Source organism: Neopsephotus bourkii, unplaced genomic scaffold (genome assembly GCF_033783945.1).
Source record: "Neopsephotus bourkii isolate Nb327-2 ecotype Australia unplaced genomic scaffold, CSIRO-AGI_Nbou_v1 NB_962, whole genome shotgun sequence".
In the NCBI taxonomy this organism is placed as follows: Eukaryota; Metazoa; Chordata; class Aves; order Psittaciformes; family Psittacidae; genus Neopsephotus; species Neopsephotus bourkii.
The window spans coordinates 5,489,895-5,504,366 of NW_026901456.1; the positions used below are offsets into that span (position 1 = coordinate 5,489,895).

General features: G+C 35.0%; 2 protein-coding genes across 4 annotated transcripts in view; both read right to left on the reverse strand.

The window, feature by feature from the left end:
* Positions 1-14,472, reverse strand: part of PIGP (phosphatidylinositol glycan anchor biosynthesis class P) — a 152,431-nt gene that overhangs the window by 67,814 nt on the left and 70,145 nt on the right. The window lies entirely within an intron of this gene.
* Positions 1-14,472, reverse strand: part of HLCS (holocarboxylase synthetase) — a 122,147-nt gene that overhangs the window by 65,415 nt on the left and 42,260 nt on the right. For all 3 annotated transcript variants that reach the window (XM_061359128.1, XM_061359130.1, XM_061359129.1), the window contains exon 6: positions 13,200-13,471. In XM_061359128.1, coding sequence (XP_061215112.1) covers positions 13,200-13,471 — 272 coding nt within the window. The remainder of the gene's footprint in view (positions 1-13,199; positions 13,472-14,472) is intronic.

The following is a 14,472-nucleotide window of genomic DNA, read 5'->3' on the forward strand; positions in this document are numbered from 1 at the left end:
TAGTATATTAGATAGAGAACAGGTTATCAGATAGAATCCTAATGTTCCAATTATCTGCACTCCCAAAAATACTTATTACACTTTCTATGTCCAGGCCATGTTGAAATAAAAGCCAGAAGAGTCTGGAACAGTAACATACCTTCAGCAATGAGCTAATGATGATCAGAAGACATTCTCCCAGACTGAACTGTTATGTCCAACACATAACAGGACCTGCTTACTAGTCGACCTGGACTTCATAAAAAAAGAAGTCTTCATTTTTACTCAAACTTTACTTTTTCTCCCATTTTCCTTTCACCCTACTCCCAAAAATCTGATTGTCTTGTATCTAAAATCTTCAGAGTGAATGGTTTCCCTGTTCCCTTTACTAGTTGGTTTCCACAGAATCCTGTGTTGAGTTTTCTGATGAGTCTTGCAGAATAGTATCAATTGGTATTAAAGATACAATGGTTTACATCTATTCTTGTGGATGTCCCCAAAAGACATTTGTTTGTATCTTCTTGTCTACTCCTATTTCTGCATAAAACAGTAGGAAAAAAATAATTGTTATTTATGCAACCCATAGCTGAAAACAGTTCAGCTTCAGGTTCATTCTTTCCTTTTGGTTTTACATTTTTTTAACTATTTCTGCTGTTAGTTAAAAAGAAGGCGGAACTGTGCTGAATTTCATACTTGATACTAATGCTTAGTTATACTGTGAAAACTGTCAGAAGTTTGAATCCATTCTCTAGCATAATAAATGTTTTAACTGGTTTTTGAAGAACAAACAATAAAAAATAACAGGGAAAGTAAAGAAGGCAGCATGCAAATTCCTGACGATACACATCAGAAGTATGTGTAATTTACACATTTCAAGTCAGCTTGACTTTTTAAAGTGTTTAATAATTACATCTTACTTGTTCCAAACCATGTGCAGAACTGCAGGTTTTAAAGCAGACCACTGAAGAGTTTTAAGACAATAAAGTACAGGAAAAGCTCAATTCAATACAGTTTACCAAACCATTTTTTTTTTCCCCAGCATATACCAGGTCAAGATCTGAGTTCCTAACTGAAATAAGACTGATTCCTGCTCTTTTTTTTTTTTTAACTTGTGAATCAGTAACCACCAGAATTATTTTAACATGAAATTACATTTAAAAAAAGACACAAGTTCTGCAATTTCTAGTTTTAGTGATTCATGCTAATTAATTAAATTGTAGAAAGTTATATCTTACCTATCTCAAATGTGCAATCAAATAAAACACTAAAAATTAAGGAAATGAAAATTACTGATAAACGCAAAATACTGGAAACATGCGAGGAAAATATTGGGAATAGAAATAAACATAATATAAAATCTTGTTTTCACTGTCTACAAAAGATAAGTATGAATTTGCAATCCTTATCTATAACAGAGATTAAGAAATAGGATAAAAGGGCCTCAAAATTTTGATGTCTTTTGTATACCTAAAGTTATAATTTATAAATTACTAGACCAAATTAACACCATTTTATAATACCATTTATAGTGCATGTGAAGGCCACATTTGGCTATTAAGCAAAATAATTTGTCATCTTGCTCCACGAGAAGGGTTAAAAAACCCCTGAGGAACATAGCACGCAGTGAAATACCTATGACAATATATTCTGTAATAAGTTTCCAGCTCTGTGGCTACAGCACATGGCTCTGTGGAAATCCTGAGTTAATCAAACAAACTTCAATTCCTAGGGACAAGATTAGCATAGTCAGTTCCACTGCAAAGGTGATATTCTGTGCCTGAATGTAGTTTTCTAGGCTGTTTCCATGCAGCAGGCATTTCAACCAGCCACACTAAAAATCTTTAATTGCCATTACTTCTTAGAAGTAAGAAGCCTCTTGGGATAAGGATTCCTTCCTCGTTGAGGCTTTACAGCATGCTGGTACTGTGGCATGCAAAGGCATCTTCCATCTATTTTTTCTGCCTGTACATTGTCAGTATTCTGATGGAGAAAACATGCCCCAGAAAAATATGCACTTAGTTCCAAAGAAAACCACATAAATCTAACCACTGAATGGCAGCAGAATGCTAAGATGGAAACAAAACAACAGGACAATAAGCTGGAGTCACAGTGTTCTATTGACTTTCCAGCACTTTCTCATTCTATGCTGCATGTCCACAAGACATATATAAGCCACTCACACGCGCTTTTCAAAAACCTTGGCAAAAGGTGATTATTTCACTTTTCTTTTTTTCAAACAGACAGATAAATTGTGATGGAAAGCGTCAACCCTTGTTAACCTGACATGGTGTACTAACTTAAAATTATTCCCTATCCAGTGAATTCTACATGACATCAACTACTGCACAAGATTTTAAATGCACGTTAAAGCAGGTGGCCACCAGCAATTTGTTTTATATCTGGTACCATACTCCCTGTAAAATATACACATTATTTTTTGCTAATAAATCAAGACTTGAGTGAGAATTCTTTATCTAATTTCTGGTCTTGAAATTTAAAAGCTCTAAAATAATATTCTTTCTTTTTTCTGCATCTATGGACAACATTTTAAACTATGTAAGCCTGACAGACGGCTTACTGAGATCATATAGGCATTCTTCTGTATTACTACACAAATGTATGATCTTGACAAAACTGCTGTTTCAGAAGCCAGCAGCACAAACAGCTTATTGGAGGAAACCGGTTTTAAAAACCCTAAGAAAATAAATAGAAACACTTTTCTTTCTCCTAGGGCTTGTTTTGGTTCCTCAGAAGTCCCTCTGGAGAGGGTCCAGCACAGGGCCACAATGATGATTAGGGGTCTGGAGCATCTCTCTTATGTGGAGAGATTGTGGGAGCCAGGCCTGTTTAGTCTAGAGAAGAAAAGACTGAGAGAGGATCTCATTAATGCATATAAATATCTCAAAGGTGGGTGGCAGGAGAAGGCTGCCAGACTTTTCAGTGGTGCCTGGCAACAGGATGAGGGCCAATGGATGCAAGTAAAACACAAGAAGTTTCACCTCAACATGAGGAAGAACTTCTTTACCTTGAGAGTGGCAGCACACTGGAACAGGCTGCCCAGGGCGTTTGTGGTGCCTCCCTCTGTGGAGACATTCAAAATCTGCATGGACACATTCCTGTGTAACCTGTGCTAGGTGACCCTGCCTTGGCAGGACTAGATGATCTCCAGAGGTCCCTTACAACCCTAATGATCCTGCAATTCAACAAGGAAAGAAACTGTTTTTGGTGCCAGATCAGTATGTCATCCAAGATCTATATCCAGTGCTAGTAATACACAGTTTGAAAACAACTCGTAAGCCTATTTGATACCCCTGACACCTGCATTTACATCAGTACATCACAAAACTATTTGTTCTGAGGGCATCAAGTCCTGGTTTATTCTAATGAAGACTGAAATATTATGTTTAGACCCTAAAGCATTATCTGCAAGTTATTCCTTCAGTATTCGTAAATCTCAGTTTCACTGCAATGGTCATATTGTGCAATACGCACCCTTAAAAGGAAGCTGGCTCTGTAGCAAATAGTCTGCAAGACCAAATTAGTTTCTCCTTTAGACATAACAGAAAACCAAGTCTTATATTTAAACAAAGCAACTGATTATATGGGAGAAATATTTTAGCTGAAAGATGATGCAGCAGTATAAAAATACATTGTTCTCTTTCACTAAGCCCACTGCCCATTGAAGTCTATCAATAAACATTAGGGGCTTAGAAAAGGGTGAATGAAATTCCATTTTGAAATTTTAACTGCCTATGTAGGGATTTGAATAAAGATAGTAAGTTAATGGATAGAAACCATCATAGTCAGGTGGAATGAATTCTGAAGCTCTTCTACTGTCATGTAAAATGCAGTTTAATGAATTACGCAATACCCATAAAGTACAATGTGATATGTTGTAAAACTGCATTTTGGAAAGCAAGAAATATAAGCAATTTGCAGGATGTTGGTTAGGCGTTATCATGATGGTAGGGCAGATTAGAAGGATGACTAAAAATAAACAAAGCAGGACATCATAATTTGCAGATTCAATTATGACTGTAAGCAAAGCTGTCATTTAGCCTCAAAAAAAATAAAGTGCTTCCCTTTCCTCATACTCCCCAGTTTTCAAGGAAAAAAAAAAAGAAATGGAACCACCACATGCTTAAGTGGACTTATTATCAGCCTTTATGACTTTAGAAGAAATCAAACCCAATTTAAATTACCTTTTAGTAGACAGTCTGTCATTTGCACAAGGAAGTACTGGGCTTGATCAGTACTTGGTTTGCTAAACGCTCTGACAACATGTAGATTTTTCCCTAATTAATATTGCAATCATCCTACATCCACACTATTTCAGCTTAAGTTTAGCATATTTGCTAAAGAAATACCCAGTAAAAAAGAATTGTTTCCTTTGAATGCCTTATTTCTATTTCCTTTCTTCTGGGTCTCAGCCTCCATCTCCCTACTTTTTTATTTTTCTCCTCTTGTTTTCTCTTCTGAATGCCTCTTCATCTGTGAATGGACAGACTGATGATACATTCAAACACACATCAAATGAAAAATGGGGCAGTTTATAGTTGTATTCTGTAACTACTTAATGTAATATGCCATAAAACTTTGTGTTAGGGAAGAAGCCTTTAAAATACTTTTGTGGGTTTTTTTAATGTTAGACAGTATCTTCAGTAAAACAGTGCCATTTCAAGTTTACAAAAAACATTTGGAAGTTCATCCATATTTAACATTTAGGCAACAAGAACAATGCCAGTAAATCCTTTTGAAAGCAACATGAGGTACAGCATTTTATAGCAATCCTGGGGATCACAAAACTGCAGTGGGGGAACCTCGCTTTTTTTACACACCATTCTAGAGGCCATGACATTTTAGGCTAAATGATATGAGGTGTGATAAATGCAAGCCTTCGTTTGAATACAAACAGATTCTTAAAATATTTTAACTAGGAGTATAAGTGAAAATAAACTAGGCCAGTGGGATTTAGGTAAAGAATTCAGATTCTGTGGGATTTTCTTAGTTTACTGCTTAAGCTTTGAAAGTTTCTGGCTCTGGAAACAATCAGGGAATTATTCTGAAATTAAATCACTATCTTCTGACTGGCAGCATAAAACCAAACAAAAATCAGCGTATTTATTCTTAACAACACTGGAACAGGTGCTGTCCCTAACTTCCCTAAACAGCCATGCCATAAGTTTCTTTGTCCTTACCTTGGCTTCATACTGTTGTAAATCCAACCTCTTTTTCTTCTTTCCTTTTTTTTTTTTTTTATTTTTTTTATTTTTCTATTAAGGGCATAGAGATGAAGAGATAGAGATGCGCAAATGGAAACTGAAAGCCATGATCTAACTTTGAGTTTCTAAGAAATCTGATTATGCTTTTTTCCCTGTGTAGTAAGAATGAGATACTGGCATCTCGAGAGAGTAATTCAGACTTTGTGCAACTCCACTTTGTCACAGTTCAGCATTCAGATCTTTATTGTTATTTCAAATAAAAGTAGTTAAAGTCAAAACTTAACACGCAGCATGTTTGTCTCCATGGCTAACAATAGTGATTCTTCCCATAAGCTTCCTAAAACAATCAGACAAAAATTACTCTGTAGGTATAATTCCAAGACTGAGGTAGGTAGACCCTATGCATCACCTAAAGCAAGTGTAATGACCAGAGAAGTTACCAAATAAACACATACTAGAATTCCCATTTTCTGAAAAAGTAGGAAGTCTGTTTGGAACTTGCATGTGCTCAGTATCTGCAGCCCACCTCCTTCATAAGTCAAGTGTAAAGAACATGTACAGTGTCCAGCCAACTAGATTCTTTATTAGTTCCTAATCTGGGTTTTTCACACATAATTTGGGCAGTTTGTTAATCAAACACATTAAGAAGTCACTTAGAAACCTAAATGCTATTCTGTTTTATTTCAATGCAACATCTTTAATTCATTCTTTTACTAGTCAGATGTTTATAACAATTACAATTAAAAGGTATGGGGGAGAAATGCAGATCCACTTGTCCAAGCCCCAAGCTACTCAATGAGGTTAATTAGGGAGGCGGGGCGGTTGTTGCATCTGACCATATTATCAATATATCTAGTTTTGCTGTGCCTTACCCTCCCCTTTTTAAGTCAATAGGTCATGTTCGACACTGACTCATGCCTGTGTTTGAGTTTTATAGTTTATTACTATAAGCACATGACTTTGTTAGAGGCTATATTCCAAGCTTGTATCGGTGGCAATAAGGTGACAGGTCTCTTGGCACACAGAAAGCTATTTGATGAACGCAAGTATAGGCGTACCTGATAAGCACTCTCACTGACACTACAGAACTGACCATTATACTTAACAATATGTTGCAAAGCAATGACTGAAAAAGCATGGAAATCTCTCAATGAAGTACAGATATTAATCTGTAAGTGCTTTTGAATAGTTTAAGCTTAAGCAACATTTTTTACTAAATAGAAGTTAAAATTTAAAGGCAAAATTGTGACAGAGTTAGCAAACAAATAGTGATAATATGCATGCAACATGCTACAATTATAAATATAGAAACCAATATTTTATATATTATTATTATATATTGTATTCTCTTACATATATACTGCTTCAAGTTAATCCTCTTCAAAAAAGTTATGATTTGTAACATTAGTGTTCAAATTTTTTATCTTAATATGAAAAATCTGTTTTAAAATGTGTTCATGAAAATAGCACCATGTAAAACAAAACAGTGAAATGTTATTGAAACATTTCCATTCTTTAACTCTCGTTTTAACTGTGCACTCTTACAGGGTTTCCTCTCATATTTAACGAATGATGAGTGCTCCAAGGCTACATGCGTATTCAAACGACAATGCAAATTGTTCAGGAACTTCCAGCAGCAGGGTAATACAATATACTATAAGAGTTCAACATGGGTTAATTGCTCTGCAAAACGGGTATCTTTTTTTATGACTCAATCCCCTTTGGGAATGCCAAACCTCCCCCTGCCCTGACAGAAACTGTGCAAGCAGGGGGCCCACTTCGTTAATAGGAAGAATATCTACTGATTTTACATAACAAAAATATAAAGAGAAACATATTTTGCCTTCAATTCCATGAAAAATCAGACACACAAGGTGCGTGACATGAAAATAGGGACCTAATTGTTTAGTGCCCTAAAGAACTGTTCACAACAGGTGGAAAGAAAGGCACGGAAAATTGATGCAAAAGAGATGACAAATGCTAATACAGAAATCTTTCAGCAAGCATGTAATGAAAAATGGTATTGCAGAGAGGAGTCTGGGAATGGCACAGAACCAAATCAGTGCCAAAAACTTCCGAATTCCTCCCTTTCTACAGGCAAGGAAAGAAAGACACTGCTGGCTTTATTACAAAAATTTGTGCATGATCTTTTGTTATCAGCCTGAAGGACAGCTTTGTCTAACACTGAATGATGCAAAACACTACCAACAAGTGAATGGCAAAATAAACTATGAAATACTATACATTTAAAACTAAATTAGCAAAACTTACTGTTGAAATTAATTTAAGAGAAGCAAACATATTCTGTTATTTGAGCTAATCTTTATGCGCCAAAGGCAGGCACAAAATAGTGAATATAAAAAAAACCCAAGGAAAACAAGCATGGAAGTAGTTATTCCAGTGCACTAACTTCTTTCTTTTAAGACTAAAAAGCCCTTCTACCCTACAAATAAAAAAAAATTAGAAATTGTGCAGTTAGCAACCCAAATGACATGAAGAACAAAGGAAGATGATATTATATCAAGGCTAACTTGAATGAGAGGAATGTAGATTAAAAGCATAAAATTCCTTGAAGAGCAGGTCTATCACCACTAGTATCTAACTTTATGGTTTAAGCTAGGCATTCATCAAGCAAAGCATTCCTCTTCCACACTACAGTTTAAAAAAAAACAAACCAAGGGACCTAATATTTTAAAAGCAATTTGTGAGAGCTTTCTGCACAAAGTAGTATTCATTATCCAAACCAATATCCTATTTTTGGTTATGTTATCTGTAGAAAAGATTATATAAATTATATTTATGTAACTTATAATACAAACATCATTTATATACAACTGACTGATTTATCAGCACACATTTTTAAAACATCCATCAGCAATGGTTGTTTCCTGAGAGAAAGGCATTGTTCTTGCCCACCATGGTATTTTCCATCTCTCCAATGCACATTCTTGAGGAACCAGGGCACAGGGGTTTAATGTTGGTGATAATATTTATTTCTATCAGACTATTAATGTACTAGGACAGTCTTGCCATGCTAGAAAAAAATATTACTCTTTGAAGACTTTGTACTTCAACAACCTATGCATCTTCAAGAGATAAAACCACGAGGCCAGTGACGCAACCTGCAGTTGGTTTTGACTATTACAGTAAAACAGCTTCTTCTACCCACCTGAGCCTAGATTATGAGACATGGCGAGCTAAAATATTATTAAAAGTAGTAAAAAATTTTCATAGCTTTTAAGAAAATGGTTGATCAAGTTGAGCCAATAGCTGTAAGAAGAATAATTGTAGCTTGGAGTTATAGTCCTTGTGGAATTCTGAGGCCAGAATCTGAGAGGGGAGGCTTTAAACAGGCATGCCTGATGATGGAATGAAAACAAGTAGTGTGACACTATGGCATATTTTGTGAAGGCTATGTTAATGGCAAGTTTCTATCTTCAAATGACATTTTAACCCACTCCCAATGACTTACCTGATTTTAATATTTTTTTTTTAGTATTGTTTAAATAGAGAGTAAGGGAGATCACTGAGGTGCATGGAATGACTAAACATGAGGCCCTTGTGTTTACATAGAGTAAAACATCACAAGGACTTGGAAAAAGTAAAAATCACTAATACAAAATACAGTTTGTCAATCTCAATTTGTTCGCTTCTGCCTCTGAAGTGCCATTCCAATCTCCTTCAACTATACACTACTCTTACTTTTCACTACTTCATACCTGTATTAGTAGCACACACACTTGAATACAACTAAGCTAAATACAACTAAAAGAGTTTTTAAAATAAAATGAGTTGTAATGCTCACTTTCCAAAATTAAAGCTGTAGTACAATTTTTAAAAATTCAACAATATGAATCTAGAAAAGCATAAAAAAACCCTAAAAGGGCATCAATGATGTAAAGGATTTTATTTTTTAAAGTTTTTAACCATTTGGATATTGTTTATTCTAAGCTGACATTTTACTTAAATATCCTATTTAGCAAATATGAAAGCAACTTCATCCCACATTTCATTTCCACTAAAAATTCACTGGTTCTGTGTCAAACTCTTCCTAACAACAGCACTTTGTGCTTCCTAAATACTGGGGAAAACGGATCCACAATGGCATTTCATATAGAACGTACTACATGCTGGCTTAATCATGTATAAATCAAATCTGCAACTAAAATGTTAAAACAGGTTATAAAACACTGGTAAGAATAAAACTGAAATGTACCTAATAATGTGTTTCTTCATTAAGTACTTGTGAAATCATTCCAGCCACTTGGTGTGTGGTAGAAATGCTTCTTTATCAATTTTAAATCTTGTGAATCTAATATGAATGTCTCTACAGTGTAACACTGTATCACTATACCAGGTGCATCCTCAAAAGTAATAGTTTTATCTTAAATCATGCAATCCCAGGCATACTTTGAAGAGAGGAGAAAGAGTAAGAGAAAGTGGAATTGTTTCTGGCAAGCTTAACCTGTTCAGGTGGCATTAGGAAAAATATCTTCAAAGTTAATGTTTCTGAAATGAAACTTACAGAAAGAATTTCCTTTTAGAGGAAAAAAATCTTTGGTAAGGATTTTAGATCTTAGTTTAAGAAACAAAATTGTAAATGCTTTAAAAAATAACCTCAAAAGATTCAAATAGTGCTTTTAACATAAACCATAAAAGAAGTATTAATAATTCAAAACTATATGACATTTAAATACATTTTTATTTTGCAATTGGACTGGTGCCACTTAATTTGAGATACCTACAGGTGAATTCACACTGTGTCTGTTACCTTACAACACAAATGTACACCAGCGATAACACAGTTTGTATGTTAATACACAAACCACCAAGACCTGCCATCTGGAGAGCTAATGAACAATCAAGGGATCCCAAATTAAACTACAGAATTTTCCCTTAGAATCTTTAGGACAACACTGTCAAGTTCAATCTATTCACTTAGCCTCCAGAATCAATTTTTCAAACTTTATGACAGGTCTAATAGTTTCCACCTGTTTCTTTTGCTTGACTTTTGACTGGCACGTTACCAGCCAGGGTGGAAATGCAGACAAAGACCCCTATTAGGCTCCGGCTGTTTCTCTACTGTGAGGTTGCTCAGCCATTAAATTAGTTCCAGCCCACTTTCTGCTTCCACGTCTTAATTTTGTGGGGTATGAAGTTTGGGGAAGTGGAAAGGAAGAGAGACAAAAGTTTGACATCCAGTTGGTGGGAAAGGTATAAGAAAATCTAAAGTAGTGAAAGTGAAATGCTAGATTTATTTATAATAAGCTAAACAGTTTACTAACTAAATTTACTACTAATCACACCAATTAAATTCTTGAGGTGTCTGTATCATATTTTCAATCATCGCAACCTTGGTAAAATTAGAGAGACCCTGAGAGAGTCTATCACGTAACAAGTGCTTACTGTAATACATGATTACATAAACATGGTATTGCATTTTTTTCTGGGAATCAAGATTAATCAATAGGTACCTATTTTTCGTCCAAGCAAAGAAAGTCTTTTTCCGGAGATATAGTCTCCTTTCACTCAGAGTTGTCAATTAGGAAAAATTCTCATACACATAACCTAACAAATTCATATTGGTTCAGTTGGAACTATCTTAAAAACCTAAGAACTTCTTTTTCGAATAAAAATTGCCTAATATTATATATATAAATTTGTAGTGATTTATGAAATGTTATCATATGTGAAGTCTCTCTTTGCTGAATTGCAATTCACATGGACTATATGATTCTATTGTCCATGACAACAAAATATTTACAATAACGTCAAACATAATACTTACGTAAAATATTTTAACTTATTAAAACAGAAGTCATTATGTAAAACAGATTTAATTGTTCAAATTATAATCTGGCTAGGATCATCTTCCCACTATAAATTACTTACAGCCATTTTACCTGAAAACTGACTACTCAAACTGCATCATGATGGGAAAAATCTCTAAGACCTACATCTGTAAACACTTCATTACATTTGGACTACCTCAATGTAAAAAAGCAACCTGAGTGTGGACCACTCTGCTGGTACAACACTTTAAACATAAGAGAGTAAAGGTTCCACAGTCATTGAAAAACCAAGACCACTTCTCTAAGCCCCCCTGCCTTTCTTGATAATATAATCACATATAAATTGGCTAGACATGATTCTGTTTAGCCTGTGACATCTAAATAAATTCACAAAACCCTGAATTATATACTTCATCCTACTGTGAATAATGTTACTGAGGACCTCCACCAAAAACAATCATCCGAGAAGAAAGGTCTTGTCCTATTCTCACTTCCTTGCTTTCTTCGCAGTACTTCTACTTTCAGTCCAGTTGGCTGAACATGTTGCGAATATTAAAAATTAAAAAGAAATTGCTACAAATGCTTCTATAAAATAACTCATTTCTTCGTGGCATCTTATTCAACAAGGATGTTTCTCTGTGCCCAAAAGCTATTGCAAAACCAATTGCAGGATGAGGATGTAGATTTGGAGGAAGGGAAGCGGCAAAATTGGACAGCAACATTTTAATAATGTGTGTGTACATAAGTACATAGGCACTCACAGAGAATAGTTTCCAATATTTTTTTTAATTCCAACTATCTCTAAAAATGGCAATGTTTTAGCATAAATCAAAATTGATTAATTCTTTCGTAGTGTCAACTGTAAGACTATGAACTGATTATATACTGTTATAGAATCATAGAATCATAGAATAGTTAGGGTTGGAAAGGACCTTAAGATCGTCAAGTTCCAACTCCCCTGCCATGGGCAGGGACACCTCGCTCTAAACCATATTACCTAAGGCCTCGTCCAACCTGGCCTTGAACGCTGCTAGGGATGGAGCATTCACAACCTCCCTGGGCAACCTATTCCAGTGCCTCACCACCCTAACAGGAAAGAATTTCCTCCTTATATCCAATCTAAACTTCCCCTGTTTAAGTTTTAACCCATTACCCCTTGTCCTACCACTACAGTCCTCATTTACAGATTTTGTGTGCATGTATTATAATCTAAATCATCTTTATTAGCTGCAAAAAGGCGTATTCTGTGACTTTTATCAGTCTCACAATTTACGCTCTCTAGCTGAGAACTAAATCTGTTACTGGTGAGTAACTAATCAGTTACAATAACATTCAAGATGATTTAACTGATGATGTTGTTTAAAAAAAAATAATCCAAAACAAAATTCCCAAGGTTATTTCCAACAGTAAAATTAATCTGCAATTTCTGCAGATAAATTAACACTGATACTCAAAAGTAGCTGGCAATAAAAGTTATAGCTGCAGGTCGAAACACACATAGAATAACCTGTCCTGAGGAGCAACAACTTCCAGAAGACTATTTCATGAAATATAACAGTATAGTCTTTGTACATAGACTCCAACCTAAGATTTAGTAACTGTGATTTTCATACCACTTAATCCCACTCAAAACTCTAATGAACTACCTTCTCAAAGGTATCCCACAGCTCATTCACACAAGGGTCATCTATGTGATGATGAAAGAATGCCTAGCATAACCGTAATCAATGTTAAAAAAAATCCAAACAAACCACTAAAGAGCATTTCAGTGAAATACCCAATACAAGGAATAAGAGAAAACAGTAACATTAAAATTAAGGCCACAATCTACTTTATATTACTTTTGCCAAATAACTAGCTTAGAAAATAACTTGTACTAGGAAATGCACAGAAACTCCTAAATATGTATTTAATACCTTGACCTTTCCTACAGCGATGTTCACGCTTTGCCAGAGAAATAACGATTAAACTACAGTACCAAGAAAAAGTGTCACACACAGATGTTCCCACCCTTTATGGCTTAATACTATCAATCAATACTCTGTGAACACAAATATAAGCAAAGATATTTTGTGTCCTATCTAGAAGATAATAATCTTTGCTTGCTTGTTTGTTTTTTTTTTTTTGTTCTGAACATCATGTGTGATTATAATTGTGAATTCCAGATCAGAAAGCTTATTTGGTATGCTGTAGATCACTTTCTTACCCATCTAGAAGATTCTGTGTTGTTGTAGTAACTTCACTAAAAAGAACAATCTTCCCAAGCTTCTTTGTTTGAAGATTCTGTTGGTATGTCTTCAGGCTGAAATGTTCAGATGAGAAGCTTCCTGTCTCAGTGATGACTGGCATGAGAGATGGTGTTATCTCCATTTTTGATTCGCAGGATGAAACAAATTTAAGAGACACCTTGCTGGATGCTCTTAATCCTTCAGCATCTACATTTCCCTCAAGCCATTTCAGAAAAGCAAGATGGATTTCCTGTAGGCAAGGGGGAAAAAAAAAATAAGGCACAGAAATAAAGACCACCACATGTGAAGACATACATTCTTCCAAGAACATTTTTATCCAAGCCATGATCTTCTACTTCAAAATAAGAAAATTAATTCAATTTCCTCCTCTTTTTCTGCTTGCTCTAGTCCAGCCTGGCCTGACTACTTGATACTGTCACCCTAGACTTGAGAGTATGCTCCTTTGCTGGAAATCCTTTAGTCCATTACTAAGACTCAGTTTGAAGGACAAAGCAGCAGCTAAGAAAAACTTACTTATTTCTCAGCAGAATACTTGCTAAAAGGGCTCATATCTTTAGGTAATGGAGTGTCATATAGACAAAAAGTAGATGTTAATTAGCTAGCTAAAAATGTAACTCAAGAATGCATACAACTACGAAATTCTACCATTTATGAAATGCAATTATGTATGCTATTGTCCTGTCAATGGCATAGCTAGCACACAATTCTGTGCAAAAGGTTTTAAATGTGAAATATAAATGTACATACATATATAATTTTATATATCTATGTACTAAAACTGATTTTTCTGTCCTTCACTTTAGGTTGTTTCAAAATACACTTTTGTGAATGTGAAATGAAGAGATTCATTACTGGGATTGTTACCTGTCTGGTGTCACCCTGAAACAACTGCTCCACATTCACAGAGCTCTTTCCGGACATATCTAATTCTATTTTGAGAGTTTTGATGTGAGATGCTTGCCATGTCTTTAGAAACCGTAAGTTAACAGTTCACAAACACAGATGTTGGCACTTCTTACTGCTAAGCATGTAGCTTAAATTTCTAAGAGCTCTCCTAGAGTCAAAGTGGTCTTTTATATGATATATGAAACCATAAAAATTGTGGTTTCTATTCTACTGAAAAAAAAATGTACTAGTGATTCTTGCCCTTAAATTTTTAAGAGGAAGACATTTGACTTTTAAATAAAAAACTTCTAACCAAACATATGCTCCTCCTTCCCATTACTGCCA